Consider the following 26,577-nt stretch of genomic DNA (forward strand, 5'->3'; position numbering starts at 1 on the left):
TTCTCTCCAAAGAGTAAAACCCTAGCTCCCTTAATCTCTGATCATAATCCATACTCTCTAAACCAGGCAGCATCCTGGTAAATCTCTTCTGTACCCTTTCCAATGCTTCCACATCCTTCCTATAGTGAGGCGACCAGAACTGGACACAGTACTCTAAGTGTGGTCTAACCAGAGTTTTATAGAGCTGCATCATTACATCGTGACTCTTAAACTCTATCCCTTGACTTATGAAAGCTAACACCCCATAAGCTTTCTTAACTATCCTATTCACCTGTGAGGCAACTTTCAAGGATCTGTGGACATGTACCAGATCCCTCTGCTCCTCCACACTACCAAGTATCCTGCCATTTACTTTGTACTCTGCCTTGTAGTTTGTCCTTCCAAAGTGTACCGCCTCACACTTCTCTATGTTGAGCTGCACTTCTCAGCCCACTTCTGCATCCTATCAATGTCTCCCTGCAATCTTCGACAATCCTCTACACTATCTACAACACCACCAACCTTTGTGTCGTCTACAAACTTGCCAACCCACCCTTCTAACCCCACATCCAGGTCGTTAATAAAAATCACGAAAAGTAGAGGTCCCAGAACAGATCCTTGTGGGACACCACTAGTCACAACCCTCCAATCTGAATGTACTCCCTCCACCACGACCCTCTGCCTTCTGCAGGCAAGCCAATTCGGAATCCACCTGGCCAAACTTCCCTGGATCCCATGCCTTCTGACTTTCTGAACAAGCCTACCGTGTGGAACCTTGTCAAATGCCTTACTAAAATCCATGTAGATCACATCCACTGCACTACCCTCATCTATATGCCTGGTCACCTGCTCAAAGAACTCTATCAGGCTTGTTAGGCACGATCTGCCCTTCACAAAGCCATGCCAACTGTCCCTGATCAGACCATGATTCTCTAAATGCCCATAGATCCTATCTCTAAGAATCTTTTCCAACAGCTTTCCCACCACAGATGTAAGGCTCACTGGTCTATAATTACCTGGACTATCCCTACTACCTTTTTTGAACAAAGGGACAACATTCGCCTCCCTCCAATCCTCCGGTACCATTCCCGTGGACAACGAGGACATAAAGATCCTAGCCAGAGGTTCAGCAATCTCTTCCCTTGCCTTGTGGAGCAGCCTGGGGAATATTCCGTCAGGCCCCGGGGACTTATCCGTCGTAATGTATTTTAACAACTCCAACACCTCCTCTCCCTTAATATTAACATGCTCCAGAACATCAACCTCACTCCTATTGTCCTCACACCATCATCAAGTTCCCTCTCAGTGGTGAATATCGAAGAGAGGTATTCATTGAGGACCTTGCTCACCTCCACAGCCTGTAGGCACATCTTCCCACTTTTATCTCTAATCGGTCCTATCTTCACTCCCGTCATCCTTTTGTTCTTCACATAATTGAAGAATGCCTTGGGGTTTTCCTTTACCCTACTCGCCAAGGCCTTCTCATGCCCCCTTCTTGCTCTTCTCAGCCCCTTCTTAAGCTCCTTTCTTGCTACCCTATATTCCTCAATAGACCCATCTGATCCTTGCTTCCTAAACCTCATGAATGCTGCCTTCTTCCATCTGACTAGATTTTCCACTTCACTTGTCACCCATGGTTCCTTCACCCTACCATTCTTTATCTTCCTCACCGGGACAAATTTATCCCTAACATCCTGCAAGAGATCCCTAAACATCGACCACATGTCCATAGTACATTTCCCTGCAAAAACGTCATTCCAATTCACACCCGCAAGTTCTAGCCTCATAGCTTCATAGTTTGCACTTCCCCAATTAAAATTTTTCCTGTCCTCTCTGATTCTATCCTTTTCCATGATAATGCTAAAGGCCATGGAGCAGTGGTCACCGTCCCCCAGATGCTCACCCACTGACAGATCTGTGACCTGACCTGGTTCGTTACCTAATACTAGATCTAGTATTGCATTCCCCCTAGTCGGCCGGTCAACATACTGTGACAGGAATCCATCCTGGACACACTTAACAAACTTTGCCCATCTAAACCCTTGGAACTAATCAAGTGCCAATCAATATTAGGGAAGTTAAAGTCACCCATGATAACAACCCTGTTATTTTTGCACCTTTCCAAAATCTGCCTCCCAATCTGCTCCTCGGTATCTCTGCTGCTACCAGGGGGCCTATAGAATACCCCCAGTAGAGTAACTGCTCCCTTGCTGTTCCTGACTTCCACCCATACTGACTCAAAAGAGGATCCTGTAACACTACCCACCCTTTCTGCAGCTGTAATTGTATCCCTGACCAGTAATGCCACCCTCCTCCCCTTTTCCCCCCTCTCTATCCATTTTAAAGCACTGAAATCCAGGAATATTGAGAATCTATTCCTGCCCTGGTGCCAGCCAAGTCTCTGTAATGGCCACTACATCATAATTCCATGTATGTATCCAAGCTCTCAGTTCATCACCTTTGTTCCTGATGCTTCTTGCATTGAAGTAAACACACTTTAGCCCTTCTACCTTACTACCTTTATACCCTTTATTCTGCTTCTCTTTCCTCGAAGCCTCTCTATTTATTGGATCTGGCTTTACTCCATGCAGTTCTTTCACTGCTCTATCGCTCCAGGTCCCATCCCCCTTGCAAATTAGTTTAAACCCTCCCGAACCACGCTAGCAAACCTACCAGCAAGGATACTGCCCCCCCTCGAGTTTAGGTGCAACCCATCCAATCTGTACAGGTCCCACCTTCCCCAGAAGAGATCCCAATGGTCCAAAAATCTAAAACCCTGCCCCCTGCACCAACTCCTCAGCCACGCATTCAACTGCCATCTCCTCCAATTCTTACCATCACTATCACGTAGTACTGGCAGCAATCCTGAGAACGCCATCCTTGAGGTCCTGTTCTTCAGCCCTCTGCCTAGTTCCTGAAACTCATCCCTCTTCCTGCCTATGTCGTTGGTCCCAACATGTATCACCACTTCTTGTTGCTTTCCCTCTTGTACCAGGATGTTGTGCACCCGATCAGAGACATCCCAGACCCTGGCACCCGGGAGGCAACAAACCATACGGGTTTCCTTCTCACGTCCACAAAATCTCCTGTCTGCTCACCTGACTATAGAGTCTCCAATGACGACAGCTCTCCTCTTCTCCGTCCCACCCTTCTGCACCACAGGGTCAGACTCAGTGCCAGAGGCCCTGCCACCGTGGCTCACACCTGGTCGGTCGTCCTCACCAACAGCATGCAGGACGGTAAACTTATTATTCAAGGGAATGGCTACAGGGGTGCTCTGTACTACCTGTCTACTCTCCTTCGCTTTCCCCCCTCGGACTGTCACCCAACGACCTGCTTCCGGCAGCCTAGGTGTGACTACCTCCCTGTAGCTTTCATCTATGACTGCCTCATTCTTCCTTATGAGTTGAAGGTCAACCAGCTGCTGCTCCAGATTCCTCACACGGTCTTCCCGATCGCCCAGCCGCAAGCACTTCTGGCAGATGTGACTCTGCGGGAGAGGGGAGTTCCCCCAAGACTGCCACATCTCACAGGAGAGGCACATCACTGTCTCAGGAGGCATTGTAAAGACTAACTGGGAACAAGCTCGTTCTCCGCTTCTTCCCGTCGAAGCCTCTTGAGTAAAAGCCTCAAATCTCCACTCCTTCACTGGCCCACTCACTCACTGACTGCTTTCCAAACTGTTTGTAAACTGTTTAGAAACTGTTTGTAAAATCCAGCCACAGATTGATGAAAACAAACACAATTTTAAAAAATGCTAGAATATTTAGTAGGTGAGACAGCGTCTGTAGAGGGAAATGGATAGCTAGCGCTTCTGGTCAAGACCCTTTATGTGGACTGAAAGATAGAGGGGAGTTAGCTATTATAGAGGTGAATGGAAGGGGTGGAGCAAGAGCTGGCAAGACATATGTGGATCTGAGGCAGAGGTGGGTGTTGGAGCAGGGGAGAGTGGGGATACTGAGAGAGGCTTAGAGGTGATGGGTGAATCCAGGTTAGCAGAGGTAACGGGCAGGTGGAGGAGGGGAAAGTGGAAAGTGATAGGTGGATCTGGGGGAGTAGAGTGATAAGCACATGGGGAGAGTGTGAATAGTGATGAGGGCTGGGAGGTGAAGGGGGTTAGTGGTAGGTAGATAGATGAGGGAATGTGGGAATAATGACAGAGGCTGTGAGGTGAACGGTGGAGATGACAAAGGGCTGCAGATGGTGAGGTCTAATTGACGAGCAAGATGGAGCATGGGAGGTAGAGAGGGGAGATTTCAGTAGGGTAAGGAGGAAATATAGTGGCAGGGTGGTGTGGGCATATGTCTTTTCTAATCAGACCAATTTAATGCTAAAATTAATCCCTCTTTCTGAAGGTGCACTGGGAGTCAGCTTATAATGTCAAAGCTGAAACATACCTTCCTCACTCTGGAGATGGAGGCCAGAATTCCATTGGCTTCTTAATTATATTGTGGCCACATAGCCTAACATTTAATAGTTTTTTTCATGTGATCTCCACATCTCACTCATTGTTACAGTCTTCACAGTCTCATCGTTGAATAAACATTTCATCCCTGTTATTCAAAATGTTACCAGGTTAGGTTCCAGCTGCTATTCTGTTTCCTACCCCTCTGCCTCAGGCAATATTCCTGCCTCTATGTGAACAGCATGACAGTGCTTCTAACTCTGGATCTACACCTTGCTGTTCTAACATTCCCGTTAAGTGTTAACCTATCCCATTAGTCCAAATTGCCATCTTTTACACCCAAAGTTCTTTCAGAAGTCAGCAAAGAGACATAAAACTTGAACATTGACTTCTCTGACTTCCGTTAATGCCCCTCCCCTTCTTAACCCATCGCTGATATATTTAGTTTTTTTTTCTCTCTCTGCCCATCACTCTGCCTGTTCTTCATCGCCCTTTGGTGCTCCCCTCCCCCTTTCTTTCTCCCTAGGCCTCCCGTCCCATGATCCTTTCCCTTCTTTAGTTCTGTATCCCTTTCGCCAATCACCTGTCTGGCACTCAGCTTCACCCCACCCCCTCCGGTCTTCTCCTATCATTTCGCATTCCCCCCCCCACTTTCAAATCTCTTACTATCTTTCCTTTCAGTTAGTCCTGACGAAGGGTCTTGGCCCGAAACATCGACAGCACTTCTCCCTATAGATGCTGCCTGGCCTGCTGCGTTCTACCAGCATTTTGTGTGTGTTGCTTGAATTTCCAGCATCTGCAGATTCCTCGTGTAGGCATAAAACTTGTTGTTTCATTATTTTTTCATTAAGCATTAATAGAACAAAGAGAGTTGAAAAATGGTCAGTTATAGAGGTCTATAAGAGAAGTGAGAGAGAAGCAACAATAGATGGTGCCACTGTGTGGTCAGTTGTTTGTAAACATATAGGTAAGAAATATTCCATTCAAATTTGCGGATAAGAGTCAACCAATCAGACACCCCTTATTCAAATAATGCAGCACTGGAGAAGTTTCCAGTGCTTTTCAGAATCATTCAAATGTAACCACAAGGGGACACGCTGAACAACTGCATATACACACTGACCACTTGGAAGTACACTAACCAGTTACTTGTATATAAGTAATACAAGCAGACAATTAAGATCATAAGACCATGAAATACAGGAGCAGAATTAGGCCATTTGACCCATTGAGTCTGCTCTGCCATTTCATCATGACTGATCCATTTTTCCTCTTAGCCCCAATCTCCTACCTTCTCTCCATATCCCGTCATGTCCCAGTCAAGAATCTATCAACCTCTGCCTTAAATATATGTAAAGTCTTGGCCTCCACAGCCATCTAGGGCAATGAATCCCACACATTCACCACACTCAAGCTAAAGAAATTCCTCCTCATTCCCCTTCTAAATGGGCGTTCTGTTCTGAGGATGTGTCCTCTGCTCCTAGACTCCCCCACTATAGGATACATCCTCTCCATCTGCCGTGATGGTCTCATGCCTACTGTCAGGCAGCAGAGATTAGGGACTGTGTCTGCAGCTATATTAGTATGTGAAATGTTAACTCATCTCTCCTGGGTGTTCACCATCACCACATCCCCCTGGAATGCTAAGACAAAACGAGGGTCAGTCAGCTCACTCCCAAACCTACTTTCTTCATTCCCTCCAACCTCTTGGCTGAGTACTTTGTCCCTTCCTCCTATGGCCTGATTTTCACAATTTACATGCATATTGAAGTTCCCCATGATTATTGCAACATTGTCCCTTCGACATGTGTTTTCTCTCCCCTGTCATTTGCAGCCCACATCCTGGCTACTGTTTGGAGGCCTGTATCTAACTCCCATCAGGGTCTTTCTACTCTTGCAGTTTTTTTAAACTTTATTCACGGATATTCTACATCTACAGATCCTATGTCATCTCTTCCTAAGGATTTGATTTCATTTTTTATCAACAGAGCCACCTCACCCCCTCTGCCTACCTGCCTACCATTTTAACACAATGTGTATCCAAAGATGTTAAGCTCCCATCTATAACTTTCTTTCAACCACAACTCACAATGTCATACCTGCGAATTTTAAAATGTGCTGCAAGATCATCTACCGTATTCTGTATACTGAGATCAACTGGGATAGTGGGAGAAGGAATGGGTGCCACAGTTTGGAGTTCAGAGTTCAATTCCAGTGTCATTTGTAAGACGTTTGTAAGTCCTTCCCATGAACATGTGGGTTTCCTCTAGGTGCACCAGTTTCCCTCCCATGGTCCAAAGATGTAGGCTAATTGGTCAATGTGAATTGTCACAACACACACAAAATGCTGGTGGAACACAGCAGGCCAGGCAGCATCTATAGGAAGAAGCACTGTAGACGTTTCGGGCCGAGACCCTTCATCAGGACAAGGTCCTGAGTCCTGATGAGTCCTGACGAAGGGTGTCGGCCCGAAACGTCGACAGTGCTTCTTCCTATAGATGCTGCCTGGCCTGCTGTGTTCCACCAGCATTTTGTGTGTGTTGTTTGAATTTCCAGCATCTGCAGATTTCCTCGTGTTTGCAAGGTGAATTGTCACGTGGTTTGGCTGGGGTTAATCTGGGTTTGCTAGGTGGTGCATTTTGAAGGACTGGTAAGGGCTATACTGTGCTATACCTTTAAATCAATCAATCAATGACAGGGAATTTAACTCTGACAAGTGCTAAGTGCTTCATTTTGAGAAGTTAAACCAGGGCAGGATTTGCACAGTAAAAACAGGGACCTGGAGAATGTTGTAAAACAAAGAGACCTAGAGATACAAGTATCTGGTTCTCTGAAAGTGAAGACGCTGGCAGACAGGTTGGAAAAGAAATAATCTAACATACTTCCCTTCATCAGTCAGGACACTGGGGACAGCAGGTAGAATGTCATCTTACAGCTGAACAAGGCTTCATTTGGAGCATCAGGCACAGTTCTGGTCACCCAGCTATCAGAACATAGTAAATAGGATCAGGAGGAGGCCATCTGGCCCATCGAACCTGCTCCACCATTCAGTAAGATCATGGCTGATTTGGCCATAGACTCATCTCCATCTACCTGCCTTTTCCCCATAACCCTTAATTACCCTACTATGCAAAAATCTATCCAACCTTGTCTTAAACATATTTATTGAAGTAGCTTCCACTGCTTCATTGGGCAGAGAATTCCATAGATTCACCACTCTCTGGGAAAAGCAGCTCTTCCTCATCTCCATCCTAAACCTTCTCCCTCAAATCTTGGGCTATGTCCCCTAGTTCTACTCTCACCAATCAGTGGAAACAACTTTCCTGCCCCTATCTTATCTATCTCTTTCATAATTTTATATGTTTCTCATTCTTCTGAATTCCAGCAAGTACAGTCCCAGGCAACTCAATCTCTCCTCATAGACTAACCTCCTCATCTCGGGAATCAATCTGGTGAACCTCCGCTGCACCGCCTCCAAAGCCAATATATTCTACTTTCTCAGGTAAGGAGGCCATTCAGGTGCGGCCTTGCCTGTACCCTGTACAGTTGCAGCATAACCTCCCTGCTCTTAAATTCAATCCCTCCAGCAATGAAGGCCAATTTGCCGCCTTGATAGCCTGCTGTACCTGCAAAACAACTTTTTGTGATTAATGCACAAGCACCATGCGGCAAATTTTTACTATTTAATAATAATCTGCTTTTTCATTTTTCCTTCCAAAGTGGATGCCCTTGCATTTACCAACATTGTATTCCATCTGTCAGACCCTTGCCCACTCACTTAACCTATTAATATCTCTCTGCAGATGACCCATATTTTCTGCACAATTTGCTTTTCCACTAAATTTAGTATCATCAGCAAACTTAGATACACTACACTCAGTCCTCTCTTCCAGAACGTTAATGTATATCATGGCCAGTTTTGGGCCCAGCACTGACCCCTGTGGCACACCACTCACCACTGATTGCCAACCAGATTAATACCCATGTATCCCAACTCTCTGCTTTCTATTAGTTAACCAATCCTCTGTCCATACTAATACATCACTCCAACTCTATTCTTCCTTAACTTATGGATAAGTCTTTTTGAAATCTAAGTGAATAACATCCATTTGTCTCCCCCCTATCCACTGTGCTCATTATATCCTCAAAGAACTCCAATAAGTTAGTCAAACAGGACCTGCCTTTACGGAATCCGTGCTGCGTCTGCTTGACAGATCCATTTCTTTCCAGATGCCTTGTTATTTCTTCTTAATAATAGCTTCAAGAATTTTCCCAACTACAGATGTTAAACTAATTAGCCTATAGTTACCTGCCTTTTGTCTACATCCTTTTTCAAACAGTGGTGTGACATTCGACATCTTCAAATCTGTCAGGGTCTGCCCGAGTCCAGATAATGTTGGTAAATTATCACCAAAGCCTCTATTATAACCTCTGCCATTTCTTTCAGTACCCTGGGATGCATTCCATCAGGACCTGGGGACTTATCTATCTTCAGGCCCACAAGTTTGCTCAGCATTACCTCTTTAGTGATACTGTATCGAGGCCCTCACCTCCCATCGCATCCAAAACATCTCTCTTTGGCATTTTAGACGTGTCCTCCATCATGAAGACCGACACAAAATAGTCATTCAAAGCCTCTGCCATTTCCTCTTTACCCAATATCAATTTCCCCTTCTCATCCTCCAAGGGACCGAAGTTCACTTTAGCCACCCTCTCCTGCTTCATATAATTATAAAAACCTTTACTGTCCATTTTTATATTTTGTGCTAGTTTATTTTCATAATTTATCTTCCTTTCTTTATTGCTCGCTTTGTGATTCTTTGTTGCTTTTTAGTCTTCCCACTCTTCCAGTTTCCCACTTCTCTTGGTGACTTTGGACTCACGATCTTTTAGTTTAAAACATAGAAAACCTACAGCACAATACGGGCCCTTCGGCCCACAAAGTTGTGCCGAACATGTCCCAACCTTAGAAATTACTAGGGTTACCCATAGCCCTCTATTTTTCTAAGCTTAATGTACCTATCCAAAAGTCTTTTAAAAGACCCTATTGTATCCGCCTCCACCATCGTTGCCGGCAGCCCATTCCACGCACTCACCACTCCCTGCATAAAAAAACTTACCCCTGACATCTCCTCTGTACCTACTTCCAAGCACCTTAAACCTGTGCCCTCTTGTGGTAGCCATTTCAGCCCTGGGAAGAAGCCTCTGATTATCCACACGACCAATGCCTCTCATCATCTTATACACCTCTATCAGGTCACCTCTTATCCTCCCTCGCTCCAAGGAGAAAAGGCCGAGTTCACTCAACCTGTTTTCATAAGGCATGCTTCCCAATCCAAGCAATATTCTTGAAAGTCTCTTCTGCACCCTTTCTATCGTTTCCACATCCTTCCTGTAGTGAGGCGACCAGAACTGAGCATAGTCCTCTGAGTGGGGTCTGACCAAGGTCCTATTAAACATTACCTCTCGACTCCTAAATTCAGTTCCACGATTGATGAAGGCCAATGCACAGTATGCCTTTTTAACTACAGAGTCAACCTGCGCAGCTGCTTTGAGCGTGCTATGGACTCGGACCCCAAGATCCCTCTGATCCTCCACACTGCCAAGAGTCTTACCATTGACTAGTGGTGTCCCACAAGGATCTATTCTGGGGCCTCTACGTGATTTTTATTAACAACCTGGATGTGGGGGTAGAAGGGTGGGTTGGCAAGTTTGCAGACAACACAAAGGTTGGTGGTGTTGTAGATAGTGTAGAGGATTGTCGAAGATTGCAGAGAGACATTGATAGGATGCAGAAGTGGGCTGAGAAGTGGAGCTCAACGCAGAGAAGTGTGAGGTGGTACACTTTGGAAGGGCAAACTACAAGGCAGAGTACAAAGTAAATGGCAGGATACTTGGTAGTGTGGAGGAGCAGAGGGATCTGGTACATGTCCACAGATCCTTAAAAGTTGCCTCACGGGTGGATAGGGTAGTTAAGAAAGCTTATGGGGTGTTAGCTTTCATAAGTCAAGGGATAGAGTTTAAGAGTCACGATGTAATGATGCAGCTCTATAAAACTCTGGTTAGACCACACTTAGAGTACTGTGTCCAGTTCTGGTCGCCTCACTATAGGAAGGATGTGGAAGCATTGGAAAGGGTACAGAGGAGATTTACCAGGATGCTGCCTGGTTTAGAGAGTATGGATTATGAACCGGTGACTAGTGGTGTGCCTGAGGGATCTGTACTGGGTCCAATGTTGTTTGTCATATACATTAATGATCTGGATGATGGGGTGGTAAATTGGATTAGTAAGTATGCAGATGATACTAAGATTGGTGGAGTTGTGGATAATGAAGTAGGTTTTCAAAATTTGCAGAGAGATATAGGCCAGTTAGAAGAGTGAGCTGAAAGATGGCAGATGGAGTTTAATGCTGATAAATGTGAGGTGCTACATTTTGGTAGGAATAATCCAAATAGGACATACATGGTAAATGGTAGGGCATTGAAAAATGCAGTAGAACAGAGTGATCTAGGAATAATGGTGCATAGTTCCCTGAAGGTGGAATCTCATGTGGATAGGGTGGTGAAGAAAGCTTTTTGTATGTTGGCCTTTATAAATCAGAGCATTGAGTATAGGAGTTGGGATGTAATGTTAAAATTGCACAAGGCATTGGTAAGGCTAAATTTGGAGTATTGTGTACAGTTCTGGTCACTGAATTATAGGAAAGATATCAACAAAATAGAGAGAGTACAGAGAAGATTTACTAGAATGTTACCTGGGTTTCAGCACCTAAGTTACAGGGAAAGATTGAACAAGTTAGGTCTTTATTCTTTGGAGCGTAGAAGATTGAGGGGGGACTTGATAGAGGTATTTGAAATTATGAGGGGAATAGATAGAGTTGACGTGGATAGGCTTTTTCCATTGAGAGTAGGGGAGATTCAAACAAGAGGACATGAATTGAGAGTTAGTGGGCAAAAGTTTAAGGGTAACAAGAGGGGGAATTTCTTTACTCAGAGAGTGGTAGCTGTGTGGAATGAGCTTCCAGTAGAAGTGGTAGAGGCAGGTTCGGTATTGTCATTTAAAGTAAAATTGGATAGGTATATGGACAGGAAAGGAATGGAGGGTTATGGGCTGAGTGCGGGTTAGTGGGACTAGGTGAGAGTAAGCATTCGGCACGGACTAGAAGGGCCGAGATGACCTGTTTCCATGCTGTAATTGTTACATGGTTATATCAGACTTTAAGGAGGCTCGGGTTTTATTCTTTGGAGAGAAGGAAGATGAGAGGAGACATGATAGAGGGATAGAAGATATTAAGAGGAATAGATAGTGTGGACAGCCAGCACCTCTTTCCCAGGGCACCACTGCTCAGTACAAGAGGACATGGCTTTAAGGTAAGGGGTCAGAAGTTCAAGGGGGATTTTAGAAGAAGGTTTTTCACTCAAGAGTGGTTGGTGCGTGGAATGCACTGCCTGAGTCAGTGGTGGAGGCAGATACACTAGTAAAATTTAGGAGACTATTAGACAGGTATATGGAGGAATTTAAGGTGAGGGGTTATATGGGAGGAAGGGTTTGAGGGTTGGCACAACATTGTGGGCCGAAGGGCCTGTAATGTGCTGTACTATTCTATGTTCTAATACTATATTTTGCCATCATATTTGACCTACTAAAGCGAACCACTTCACACTTATCTGGGTTGAACTCCATCTGCCACTTCTCAGCCCAGTTTTGCACCCTATCAAAGTCCTGCTGTAACCTCTGACAGCCCTCCACACTATCCACAACACCCCCAACCTTTGTGTCATCAGCAAACTTACTAACCCATCCCTCCACTTTTTTATCCAGGTCATTTTTAATACTCACAAAGAGTAAGGGTCCCAGAACAGATCCCTGAGGCACACTAGTGGTCACCGACCTGCCTTCAGAATATGGCTCGTCTACAACCACTCTTTGCCTTCTGTGGGCAAGCCAGTTCTGGATCCACAGAGCAATGTCCCCTTGGATCCCATGCCTGCTTACTTTCTCAACGAGCCTTGCATGGGGTACTTTATCAAATGCCTTGCTGAAATCCATATAAACTACATCTACTGCTCTTCCTTCATCAATGTGTTTAGTCACATCCTCAAAAAATTCAGTCAGGCTCATAAGGAACGACCTGCCCGCGACAAAGCCATGCTGACTATTCCTAATCACATTATACCTCTCCAACTGTTCATAAATCCTGCCTCTCAGGATCTTCTCCATCAACTTACCAACCACTGAAGTAAGACTCACTGGTCTATAATTTCCTGGGCTATCTCTACTCCCTTTCTTGAATAAGAGAACAACATCCGCAGCCCTCTAATCATCCGGAACCTCTCCCATCCCCATTGATGATGCAAAGATCATTGTCAGAGGCTCAGCAATCTCCTTCTTCGCCTCCCACCGTAGGATGGGGTACATCTCATCCGGTCCTGGTGACTTACCCAACTTGATGCTTTCCAAAAGTTCCAGCACATCCTCTTCCTTAATATTTACATGCTCAAGCTTTGCAGTCCGCTGCAAGAACATCACTACAATCACCAAGATTCATTTCCATAGTGAATACGGAAGTAAAGTATTAAGTACCTCTGCTATTTCCTCCGGTTCCATACACACTTTCCCATTGTCACACTTGATAGATCCTATTCTTTCACGTCTTGTGCTCTTCACGTATTTGTAGAATGCCTTGGGATTTTCTTTAATCCTGCCCGCCAAGGCCTTCTCATGGCCCCTTCTAGCTCTCCTAATTTCCTTTGTAAGCTCCTTCCTCTTAGCCTTATAATCTTCTAGATCTCTAACATTACCTGGCTCTCTGAACCTTTCGTAAGCTTTTCTTTTCTTCTTGACTAGACTTACTACAGCCTTTGTACACCATGGTTCCTGTACCCTACCATAACTTCCCTGTCTCATTGGAACGTACCTATGCAGAACTCTGCACAAATATCCCCTGTACATTTGCCATATTTCTTCCCTACCTTTCCCTGAGAATATCTGTTCCCAATTTAAGCTTCCAGGTTCCTGCCTGATAATTCCCCTTACTCCACTTAAATTCTTTTCTAACTTGTCTGTTCCTATCTTTTCCCAATGCTATTGTAAAGGAGATAGAATTATGATCACTATTTCCAAAATGCTCCCCCACTGAGAGATCTGACACCTGACCAGGTTCAATTCCCAATACCAAATCAAGTACTATCTTTCCTCTTGTAGGCTTTTCTACATATTGTGTCAAGCAACCTTCCTGAACACACCTAACAAGCTCCACCATATCTAAACCCCTTGCTCTAGAGAGATGCCAATTGATATTTGGGAAATTAAAATCTCTCAACACAAAACTCTGTTATTATTACACCTTTCCAGGATCTGTTTCCCTATCTGCTCCTCGATATCCCTGTTACGATTGGGCAGCCTATAAAAAACACCCAGTAAAGTTATTGACCCCTTCTTGTTTGATGCCTTCTTTTATTTCCATATTTATCCAAGTCTGGCTCTCCCCACCCTTATGCTCCTTGCTTTTAACTGGAATGTACTTTTGTTGAACACCATAAAAAATCGCTTTGAAAGTCTTCTACTGTTCCTCAACTGTCCCACCATATAGCCTGTGTTCCCAGTCTACACTAGCCAAACCCTCCCTGATCCCATTATGGTATCCATTGTTTAGGCATAATACAAGGGTTTTCAATCGAACTATTGCACCCTCCATTTTCTATGAGAAACTCAATTTTACTGTGATCACTCTTTCCAAGAGGATCCCTATCTACAAGATTACCAATTTTATCGGTCTCATTACACAGGACTGCTGTTCCATTCTTACATACCTCAGATATTTCTCTGTTTATTGCCTATGCCGCTGTAATGTTATTATTCAGTGGCCGATAGACAACTCCCACCAGTGATTTTTTTCCCTTTACTATTTCTAATCTCGACTCAGATGGATTCAACATTCTGCTCCTTCAATCTTATATCACCTCTCACTATCGCCCAGATCTCATCTTTAACTAAGAGTGCTGCCCCACCTCCCTTATCTTCCTGCCTATCCATTCGTCTTGCCTGATGACCTTGAATATTTAATTCCCAAAGCTCTCCACCCTGCAGCCAAGTTTCTGTAATGACCACTAAGTCATACCCCTTTGTGCTGATTTGTGCCACAAGTTCACTAACCTTATTTCAAATACAACAGACATTTGAATAAAGTGTCCTTATACTCATTGTGCTTTTATTCGGGTTGAATATCACAAATGACCTGATTTGGTCTAACCAAGCAGAGTCCACTACCGAAGGCCCACCAGTGCCTTTACTTCCTGAGAAAGCTGAAGAAATTTGGCCTGTCCCCTAAAACCCTCACTAATTTTTATAGATGCACCGTAGAAAGCATTCTTCTAGGGTGCATCACAACTTGGTGTGGAAGTTGTCCTGTCCAAGACCAGAAGAAGCTGCAGAAGATCGTGAACATAGCCCAACACATCACACAAACCAATCTTCCATCCTTGGACTCACTTTACACTGCACGCTGTCGGAGCAGTGCTGCCAGGATAATCAAGGACACGACCCACCCAGCCAACACACTTTTTGTCCCTCTTCCCTCCAGGAGAAAGTTCAGGAGCATGAAGATACATACGGCCAGATTTGGGAACAGCTTCTTTCCAACTGTGATAAGACTGCTGAACAGATCCTGACCCGGATCTGGGCCGTACCTTCCAAATATCCGGACCTGACTTGCAATACCTTACTTTCCCTTTTCTAATTATGATTTATAATTTAAATTTTTATTATATTTAATTCGTTTTGTACTTCAGGGAGCGTGAAGTGCAAAATCAAATATCGCTGTGATGATTATACGCTCTAGTATCAATTGTTTGGTGACAATAAAGTAAAGTAAAATCTTGTGATCTTTTTCTGTATTGCACTTGACTTTTCTTTACCCCACTCTTACTTTTCTCTTTTTTTATACTGTACTTTTTCTGTATCTTTATCCACACTTTTCTCTGTCTATTCCTTGACTATACTATCACCAATTACCACTACATTTCTCTTCTTTCCCCCCTCTTGAATGGCACCTATAGAGCCACAGTTAGGTTGCTCATCCTTCCTATAGCCCCCACTCTCATCCACACAGGGAGCAAGAATCTCCGACCTGTTGGAGAAGCTCAAGGGCTGAGGCTCCTCCAGCACTGTCTCTTGGATCCCTCTACCCGCCTCACTCGCAGTCACACCCTCTTGTCCCTGAGCACAGACCGAATTGGAGGCAGCTAATTTAATGGGTGTGATTACCTCCTGAAACAGAGAATCCAGGTAACTCTCCCCCTCCCTGATGTGCCGCAGTGTTTGAAGTTCAGATTCCAGGTCATCAGCTTTGAGCCTGAGTTCCTCAAGCAGCCAACACTTGCTGAAGATGTGGTCACCAGGAACCACAATGGTGTCCACCAGCTCCCACATCATGCAGCTACAGCACATCACCTGATCCTGCATCATCTCTTCTTTATTTAATTAGCTGTAATTTTGTGACTTTTTATTCAACCACTACAAAAGCCTTACCTGCTACTTACCTGTGCCTCCTCAATGAAGCCTCTTGAGCCAAAGCCTGAAGTTCCCACTCCTATACTGGTCCACTCACACAATGGCCGCTCTGCTTTGACCCTGCTTTACTATTATTTGCTCCTGGTAATGAATCACAGATCTATTGGTCTGCCGCTAATGTTGTTGAGCCCTGCAAAATGCTCCTTTTTAAAATTCATCTCTCCGACCTGTGCGAAGCTCTCGCTCTCTCTTCAAATCGATTGGTCCCTCTCTAATGCCATTAAGGAAGGATGTCATTAAGCTAGAAAGGTTGCAGAAAATATTCACAAGGATATTTCTTGGACAGGAGGGCTGGACAGCTGTGACTTTATTGCTTGCAGTGTAGGAAGCTTAGGTGTGACTTTATAGAGGTTTTTAAAGTTATGAGAGGCATGGATAAGTTGAACAGTCACAGTCCTTTTCCCTAGGGTAGGGATGCTTAATACTAGAGAACATCAATTTAAGGTGAGGGGGGGAAAGATTTAAAGAGAACTTCAGGGGAAACCATTTCAACACAGGATGGGGGAAGGGGAGTGCATATATAGAATGAGTTACCAGAGGAAGGGGTAGAGGTAAAAAATTGGTCAGACCGCACTTGGCGTATTGTGAGCAGTTTTGGGCCCCTTATCTAAGAACCAATGTGCTGGCGTTGGAGAGGATCCAGAGGAGGTTCATGAGAATGATCCTGGGAATGAAAGTGTTTGATGGCTCGGGCCTTTACTCCCTGGTGGTTCGAAGACTGAGGGGAGATCTCATTGAAATGTTTTGAATATTGAAAGGCCTATAGATAGAGTGGATGTGGAGAACATGTTTCTTATAGTGGGGGTGTCCAGGACCACAGCCTCAGAATTTTGGGATGTCCATTTAGAACAGAGATGAGGAGGAATTTCTTTAGCCAGAGGGTAGTGAATCTGTGGAATTCATTGCCACGTACAGCTGTGGAGGCCAAGTCATTGAGATTATTTAAGTGGAGGTTGATATTTTCTTGATTAATAGGAGTGTCAAAGGTTACGGGGAGAAAGCAGGAGAGTGGGGTTGAGAGGGATAGTAAATCAGTCATGATGGAATGGCGGAGCGGCTCGATGGGCTGCAGAGCCTAATTCTTTTCCTATGTCTTATGTTCTCATAAATGGATAAATTTACAATGTTCAAGAAAGATTTATACAGATTTATGGCGAGGAAGAATTGAGAGGGAATCAGAATCAGGTTTATTATCATTGGCATGTGTCGTGAAATTTGTTAACTTAGCAGCAGGAGTTCAATGTATTAGATAATATAGAAGAAAAAATAATAATAATAAATAAGTAAATCAATTACAGTATATGTATATTAAATAGATTTTAAATTGTGCAAAAAAACAGAAATACTATATATTAAAAAAGTGAGATAGTGTTCAAGGGTTCAATGTCCATTTAGGAATTGGATGGCAGAGGGGAGGAAGTTGTTCCTGAATCGCTGAGTGTGTGCCTTCAGGCTTCTGGACCTCCTACCTGATGGTAACAGTGAGAAAAGGGCACGTCCTGAGTGCTGGAGGTCCTTAATAATGGATGCTGCCTTTTTGAGACACCACTCCCTAAAGATGTCCTAGGTACTTTGTAGGCTAGAGGCCAAGATGGAGCTGACTATATTTACAACGCTCTGCAGCTTCTTTTGGTCCTGTGCAGTAGCCCCCCCCCCCCCCCCCAATCCCATAGCAGACAGTGATGCAAACTGTCAGAATGCTCTCCATGGGATAGGGAACAAATTAACTTACTTTCTTCTCTCCTCCTCCCCCCCCCCTCTCTCTCTCTCCCCCCTCCTTCCCTCTCCCTCTCTCTCCACCACTCCAGACAGCACATTCCAGACACCCACCACTCTCTGTGTGAAAGAATTTGCCCCTCACATCTCCTTTGAAATTACCCCCTCTCACCTCAAATGCTCAAATCACCCTCTGGCATTAGAGATTTTGACCCCGAGAAAAAGATACTGTCCTGTCTACTCTATTTATCCCTCTCATCATCTTATAAACCTCTATCAGATCTCTCCTCAGCCTTTGCAACTCCTGGGCTAAATTTGCTGCAGCACATGTTCTGCAACCCTTTAAAGACATCCTTGACCCTGGCATCTGGGAGGCAACACACCATGTTGGAGTCTCAGTCGCAGTCTGTCTAACTCTCACTCTCCAGCCTTCTGTCACTTCAGGTCTTCTCCTTAACCTGCTGCACATTCAAGCTCGTTGTTTTCAAGTTTATTGTCATCTGACTGTACATATATACAACCAAATGAAACAAAGTTCCTCTGGACCACAGAGCACGTAAAACAAAATATTACTACAAATAAGTTGATAAAATGCAATTCAAAGTGCATGTAGTGTACAGCACAGGTAAACAGAAAACAATACAGTAAACAGCTCATATCCTAGTGACGAGACCTCGGTGGTGGCAGGGTATTCATTAAACTCACAGCCTGGGGGATAAAGCTGTTACCCACTCTGGCAGTCCTAGTCCTGATGCTCCTGTACCTCCTTCCTCCTACCTCCTGTGCCTTTCTTGGTACTTATCCACCTACCTGCTGCCTGCATGTTACATGTGACCACCTCAATGAAGCTCCTGTCTATGATGCTTTCACTATCATGGATGTTCCTTAGTGATGCTGTCTGACAAGGGAGCAGGAGCTGGGCACACGTCCCATAGGCAGATTCAGCAGGACAATGGGTAAGTTCGCGATCTCCCACATTATACTTAACAGTGTTGATGAGCAGAGGGGTATTGGGATCCAAGTTCATAGCTCCCTGAAAGTGGCCACACAGGGTGATAGGGTTTTTAAGAAGACATGACATGCTTGCCTTTTTTAGTCAAAGCATTGAGTTCACATGTCAGGAAATTATGTTGCAACTTTATACCACTCTAGTTAGGCTGCATACAGTTCTGGTCGTCTCATAGGTAGGGTGTTGAGGCTTTGCAGAGGGTGCAAAAGGGGTTTACCAGGATGTTGCCTGGATTAGAGAGGCTACTATAACAAATGGCTGGTAAAACTTGGATTGTTTTCTCTGACGGGAGAGCTGATAGAGGTTTATAAGATTATAGATCAAGTAGACAGACGATATCTTTTTCCCCCAGGGTTGAAATGTCTAATACCAGAGGACATGCATTTAAGATGAAAGGGGTTAATTTCAAAAGACATGTGAGAGGCAAGTTTTTTTACACAGGGAGTGTTGGGTGCCTGTGTGCTGCACAGGGGTGGTGGTAAAAGCAGATACATTAGTGACTTTTAAGAAACATTTAGACAGGCACATAAATGTGAGGAAAATGGAAGGGTGTGGACATTGTGTAGGCTGAAGGGATTAGTTTAGTTGGCCATTTGATTTCTAATTTAATTGATTTGGCACATCATCCTGGGCTAAGTTTAATTTCTCTGTAAGCAAGTTTTTGTATGTTCCTTTCTGTGGACTGCGTGTGTTTCCTCTGGGTGCTCTGCTGTCCTCCCGCAATCCAAAGATGTACCGGTTAGTAGGTTAACTGGTCATTGTAAAATTGTTCCATGATTAGTCTTGGGTTAGTTAAATTGGTGGGTTGCTGGTGACATGTCTCGAAGGGCCTGTTTCACATTGTATCTCTAAATAAATAAAAAAATAACTCCAACTCCTACTCCTACTAAGTACCTGATGCTTAGTAGAAATAGTCACACCAACATCCTATGTAACCAGCACTTGTTAATTGTTTTAGCATAACCTCATTAATATCTTAAGTATTATTAACCAGCCTAGTATCGTGTTTTTTGTGTATAACCAGAACTAATGTCCTCTATGGTCAGTGCTTATGCAGTGTTGAGTTTAATGTCCTGTATAGTTGGTGTTTACACCAGTGTTGAATTTAATGTTATATATAGTCTGTGCTTACAGTGTCGAGTTTAATGTTCTGTATAGTCGTATAGTCCATGCATGTACCCTGTCTAGTCACCATGTTCACTTCTGACTGCATTCTGGTCACCAGCAAGTTTAAAGGGAGTGCCAAGTTTCTGATCATTGTTTGTGTTTAAAATGGAAGGAGTGCATGACTACAGAATGGTTAATAGAATTGTGATGGGTGTGACACACAACGTACTGTTGGATGTTGTGTGCCTGTGTTTTGTAACTGGAGCGCTGACCTCTCTTTTATTTGTTACTGATAGTCTGTGGGAAGCCGGTTCGAACCTTGCCTTCTGTCTACAAGCGCATCATCGGAGGGTTGAGCGCTCGTCCAGGCTTCTTCCCCTGGCAGTTACTGGTGGTGGTAGAGGACATGACCCGAGTCCCACAGGACAAGTGGTTTGGGAGTGGGGCCTTACTTTCCAGACGGTGGGTACTGACAGCAGCCCACGTACTGCGGTCTCAGAGAAGGGACAATTCCATCACTCTGGTCCCCAGTGAATATGTCACCATTTACCTGGGACTCCACAATGTCCAGCAAAAGGAAGAAGCCATAAAGAGGATGATCGACAAAATAATCGTACACAAGGCCTTTGATCCCAGGACTTACAACAATGACATTGCTCTGGTAAAAATGAAGGAGAAGGTGTCTATGAATGATTTTGTGATGCCCTTGTGTTTGCCCAGCCTTCGGGAGACTGATGGACCACTACCAAACACTCTAGGGGTGGTGGCTGGGTGGGGAATCACCGACCCTAACGTGACCATTGATGATGGCATTGGAGGTGATCAGGCAATGCTGTCAGATGTCCTGCAGTATGTGAAGCTGCCAGTCACTCTTCAGGCAGAGTGTAAGAGCAGCTATGAATCGCGCTCAGACACCTACAATGTCACAGATAACATGTTCTGTGCTGGATTCTATGAGGGTGGACGAGACACGTGTCTGGGAGACAGCGGAGGGGCATTCATCACATTTGACTCTGCCACCGAGAGCTGGGTAGCTCAGGGTTTGGTCTCTTGGGGTGGCCCTGAAAAGTGTGGCAGCAAACGTGTCTATGGTGTTTACACCAAGATTTCCAAATATTCACGGTGGCTGAAGGAGAAAATGAGCAATTCATCTGAATAATTGCTGATGCTAGAGTGTAAGTAACACTCGGTTAAAATGGCCATATATTTCCCAAAAATATCTGCACGTGGGTCTGGGTCCAGAGGGACCCTCACCCAGGGAAAGGGCTTTGAATATAAAAATCAAACATTTATGCAAAATCACATGACTGGTTAGGCCTCAGCTATAGCACTGTATTCAGTTCTGGACTCCAGCAAGAATGCTAGGGAAGGTGCAGAGGAAAGCAAGTGGAATTATATTAAGGATATCAGTGCATTATGTACAGGGACTGGAGGAAGAGAGAACAATCATATCAGAGCAAAGCTTCGAGTACAAGAGAGTCATTAAAAACTGAGGAATTCCAACTCAAGTTCAATTGTCATTCAACCATACACATGTATACAGCTAAACAAAACACTATTCCCAGGTGCAAAACTCAGTACCAACAGTAGAAGGGAGGGGCATTAGATTTTTGGATCATTGGGCTGTCTTCCAGGGAAGGTGGGAAAGGGTCTTGTATCCTGGCAGGAAGGTTTGTTAATGCTGTAAGCCGGGGTTTAAAATGGACTTGCAGGGGATGGGAATCAGAGTGCCAGAATATTTTGTGGAGAGGTTGTGGAGACAGGATCTTAGACAAATTCAGGAATCAAAAGGTGGAGCATGGTGCGACTGGTGTCCTGAGCTGTGTACATTTCAATGGAAGGAGTATCGGAAGGAAGGTGGATGAACTCAGGGAATGGATCAATACCTGGAATTATCACCTTGTAGCCATGAGTGAGATTTGGTTGCAGGGGGTACAGGACTGGCAGCTTAATATTCTAGGGTTCTTTTGTTTTAGATGGGACCGAGTGGGAGGGACTAAAGGAGGAAGAGTGATGCTACTAATCAGGAAGAATGTTATGACAGTGCTCCGTCACGATGGACTGGAAAACTCGACTAATGGGTGAAACTGAGAAATAAGAAAGGTATGACAACGTTAATGGAGCTATATTACAGACCGCCCAACAGTCCTAGGGATTTAGAGGAACCAATTTGTAAAGAGATTGCAGACTGTTGCAAAGAACAACGTTGCTATAGCAGGTATTTTTAACTTTCCAAATATTGACTGGGAATCCCATACTTTTGTAAAAGGAGTGAATGAGATAGAGTTTGTCAAAAATGTTCAGGAAGGTTTCCTTCATCAGTATGTAGAAGTCCCAATGAGAGAGCGTGTGATACTGGATCTGCTATTAGGGAATGAGACAAGACAGGTGTCAGAAACTTATGTAGAGGAACACTTTGCATCCAGTGTCTACTATGCCTTTAGTTTTAAAGTAAATATGCAAAAGATAGGTCAGATCTTTAGGTTGAGATTCTAAATTGGAGAAAGGCCAATTTTGATAGTATCAGAAATGATAGAGCAAGTGTGGATTAGGACAGGCTATTTTCTGGCAGAGGTGAACTTGGGAAGTGGGAGGCCTTCAAAAACAAAATTTTCAGAGTATAAAGCTTGTACATGCCTGTCAGAATAAAAGGTAAAAAATAACAAGTGTAGGGAACCTTGGTTTTTAAGATATATCGAGGCCCTGGTTAAGAGAAGAAAACAGGTGTATAGTAGGTATAGGCAAGTAGGAACGAATGAAATACTATGGAATATAAGAAATGCAAGAGAAAGAAATCAGGAAGGCTAAAAGAAGGCATGAAGTTGCCCTAGCAGACAAGGAGAAGAATCCCAAGGTATTCTACAGGTATGTTAAAAGCAAAAGGATTGTAAGGGACAAAATTGGTCCACTGGAAGATCAGAATGGTTATCCAAGTGTGGAACCAAAACAGATGGGGGAGATCTTAAAGAATATTTTTGCATCTGTATTTACTCAGGAGATGGACAGAGTCTATAGAAGTGAGACAAAGCAGCATCAACTTCATGGACCATGTACAGATTACAGAGGAGGTGTTTGCTACCCTGAGGCAAATCAGGATGGATAAATCCTCAGTGCCTGATAAGGTATTCCCCCGGACCCTACAGGAAGCAAATGCAGAAATTACTAGGGCCCAGCAGAGGTATTTAAATCATCCTTAGCAGCAGTAGATGTACCAGAGGATTGGTACATTACAACCCTTACATAGGGTCATAAGGTGTTGAATCATTGTCAATAGAGCTAAGGAACTGCAAGTGTAAAATAACTCTGATGGTAGTTGTATACAGATCCCCAAACAGTGGTAAGGATGTGGCCTATAAATTACAATGAATGATAGAAAAAGCATGCCAACAGGGCAATGTTACAATAGTCACAGGGAATTCAATATGCAGGTAGATTGGGAAAATCAGGTTGGTGCTGGATTACAGGAGGGGGTCTTTCTAGAGTGCCTGTGAGATGACTTTTTAGAGCAGCTCATGGTTTAGCCCACTAGAGGATTAGCTATTCTGGACTGGGTGTTATGCAATGAACCAGAATTGATTAGAGAGATGAAGGTAAAAGAATCCCTAGGAGAAAGTGATCATAATGTGATCAAATTCACCCTGAAGCTAACGTTAGAAGTATCAATATTACAGTGAAGTAAAGGGAATTGCAGAGGAGTTGGCCAAAATTGATAGGAAAAGAACACTGGCAAGGATGATGGCAGAGCAGCAATGGCTGAAATTTCTGGAAGCAGTTTGGAAGGCACAGGATATATACATACCAAAAAGGAAGAAGTATTCTAACGGCAAGATAACACAACTGTGACTACAAGAGAAATCAAACCCAACATAAAAGCCAAAGTGGGAACATATAATAAAGCAAAAATTAGTGGGAAGTTAGAGGGCTGGGATGGATACAAAAGTAAGCTAGCCAAAAGAGGATACCAAAAGTTCTTCAGATACAAAAAGCGTAAAAGAGAAGTGAGAGTGGATATTGGACCACTGAAAAACGATGCAGGAGAGGTAGTAATGGGAGACAATGAAATAGCAGACAAATTGAAGAAATGTCTTGCATCAGTCTTCACTGTGGAAGACATTAGCAGTATGGTGAAAGTTCCAGGTGTCGGGGGCATGAAGTGTGAGAAGCTACCATAACTAGAGAGAAGGTGCTTGGGAAGCTGCAAGATCTGAAGGTGGCAAATAAATTACTTGGCCTAGATGGTGTACACCCCAGAGTTCTGAAAAAGTTGGCAGAAGAGATTGTGGCGGCATTAGTAATGATCTTTCAAGAATCACTAGATTCTGGAATGGTTCCGAAAGACTGGAAAATTGCAAATGTCACACCCACTCTTCAAGAAGGGAGAGAGGCAGAAGAAAAGAAAGTATAAGCCAATTAGTGTGACCTCAGTGGTTGGAAAGATGTTGGAGTCAATTATTAAGGATGAGGTCTCAGGGTTCTTGGAGGCAGATGATAAAATAGGCTGTAGTCAGCATGGTTTCCTCAAGGGGAAATCTTGCCTGCCAAATCTGTGGAATTCTTTGAAGAAATAACAAACAGGATAAACAAAGGAGAATTGGCTGATTTGTGTAACTATTGAATATTGAAAGGCCTAGATAGAGTGGATGTGGAGAGAATATTTCCGGGAGTCTAGGACCAGAGGACGCAGCCTTAGAATAGAGGGACGTCCATTTAGAACAAAGATGAGGAAGAATTTCTTGAACCAGAGAGTGGTGAATCTGTGGAATTCATTGTCACAGAAGGCTGTGGAGGTCAAGACATTGGATATATTTGTAGAAACATAGAAATGTAGAAAACCTACAGCAAAATACAGGCCCTTCGGCCCACAAAGCTGTGCCAAACATGTCCTTAACTTAGAACTACCTAGGCTTACCCATAGCTCTCTATTTTTCTAAACTCCATCTACCTATCCAGGAGTCTCTTAAAAGACATTATCGTTTCCACCTCCACCACCACCACCGGCAGCCCATTCCACGCACTCACCACTCTGCGTAAAAAAAACTTAGCCCTGACATCTCCTCTGTACCTGCTTCCAAGCACCTTAAAACTATGCCCTTTCATGCTAGCCATTTCAGCCCTAGGAAAAAGCCTCTGACTATCCACACGATCAAAGCCTCTCATTATCTTGTACACCTCTATCAGGTCAACTCTCATTCTCCATCGCTTCAAGGAGAAAAGCCGAGTTCCCTCAACCTTATTCTCATAAGGCATGCTCCCCAATCCAGGCAACATCCTTGTAAATTATGGCAAAGGTTGATGGGTTTTTGATTAGTTGGGGTGTCAAAGGTTATGGGGAGAAGGCAGGTGAATAGGGTTGAGGGTAAATAAATCAGCCATGATAGAACTGCGAAGCAGAGTTGATGGGCCGCGTAGCCTAATTCTGCTCCTATGCCTTATGGCATTGTGATTATGTTGGCAGGTTTCCCAAGGCAGCAGGAAGTATAGACAGACACTGTGGAGGGGAAGCTGATTTTACCAATGTCAGGAAGAGAAGCAGGAATGAAGTGCTGAGGCCAGGATTGGATCATTCTTGGAATTGGAATACTGTGTGCAGTTTTGGGCCCCCTATCTTAGAAGGGATGTACTGATGTTGGAGAGAGTTCAGAGAAGATTTACGAGGATGATTCCTGGAATGCAGGGGCTAACATATGAGGAGTGTTTGTGAGCTCTTGGACTGTATTCATTAGAGTATAGAAGAATGGGAGGGGATCTCATAGAAACATTTAGAATGTTGAAAGGATTGGATAGAGTAGATGTGGAAAGGCTGTTTCCCTTGGTGGGTGAGTCCAGGACAATAATACCCTTAGAATTAGAGGGTACCCATTTAAAACAGATGAGGAGAAATTTTTTTAGCCAGAGGGTCATGGATTTATGGAATTCATTGCCACATACAGCTGTGGAGGCCCGATCATTGAGGGTGTTTAAGGAAGAGATTGATAGGTATCTAATTAGTCAGGGTATCAAGGGATATGGGGAAAAAGCCAGAAATTGGAACTAGATGGGAGAATAGTTTAAGTCATGGTGGAGTGGCGGAGCAGACTCGATGGGCTGAATGGCCTACTTCTGTTCCTTTGTCTTGTGATCTTGTGAATTTTGGTTAGACTGGATGATGGAACAAAGTGAAGGGGCTAACTGGTATATTCCAGATCCAGATCCAGATCCAAATCATTACAGAGTGATTTGCAGTGGGAACTATTACCAACAGCACCCATGAATAAACATGAAAATTTACAGCATCAAAACACCCAACTAGTGAAAGCCAGTGTTATAATCATGTAACAAACAAGCTGAGGAACTCAGCAGGTCGGGCAGCATCCGTGGAAACGAGCAGTCAACGTTTCGGGCCGAGACCCTTCATCAGGACTGAAGAAGGAGGGGGCAGGGGCCCTATAAAGAAGGTAGGGGGGAGGGTGGGCGAGGGGAAGCAGGGAGGGGATAGGCAGGAAAGGTGAAGAAGGAATGTAAGGTGCAAGCACTGTGTAGTAGAAGAAGGCAGAATCATAAGAGAATGGGAGAAGGGAGAGGGAAGGAATTACCGTAAGTTGGAGAATTCAGTGTTCCTTGCCTCTCCCTTCCCCCAACCCAGTTTCACTCTGCCTCCTCCTCCAGCTGCCTGTCATTTCTCTCATGATTCTGTCTTCTACTACACAGTGCTTTCACCTTGCATTCCTTCTTCACCTTTCCTGTCTGTCCCCTCCTGCTTCCCCTCCCCCATCCCTTGATCTTTTCTCTGATTGGTTTTTAACCTGACCC

At 44.2% G+C, this 26,577-nt stretch overlaps 1 protein-coding gene across 7 annotated transcripts in view; it reads left to right on the top strand.

Moving 5' to 3' along the window:
* Window positions 1–26,577, top strand: part of masp1 (MBL associated serine protease 1) — a 370,450-nt gene that overhangs the window by 193,462 nt on the left and 150,411 nt on the right. For 3 of the 7 annotated variants that reach the window (XM_073041736.1, XM_073041735.1, XM_073041737.1), the window contains exon 11: window positions 20,085–26,150. The exons of 1 other annotated variant lie outside the window; for it this stretch is intronic. In XM_073041736.1, coding sequence (XP_072897837.1) covers window positions 20,085–20,947 — 863 coding nt within the window. In that variant the 3' untranslated portion in view covers window positions 20,948–26,150. Of the gene's footprint in view, window positions 1–7,769; window positions 8,542–14,967; window positions 15,095–20,084; window positions 26,151–26,577 lie in introns of those variants that run through there. 3 more of the 7 variants (XM_073041740.1, XM_073041741.1, XM_073041739.1) reach the window with 3 other exon arrangements.

Source organism: Hemitrygon akajei, chromosome 3, assembly GCF_048418815.1.
Source record: "Hemitrygon akajei chromosome 3, sHemAka1.3, whole genome shotgun sequence".
Taxonomy (NCBI): domain Eukaryota; kingdom Metazoa; phylum Chordata; class Chondrichthyes; order Myliobatiformes; family Dasyatidae; genus Hemitrygon; species Hemitrygon akajei.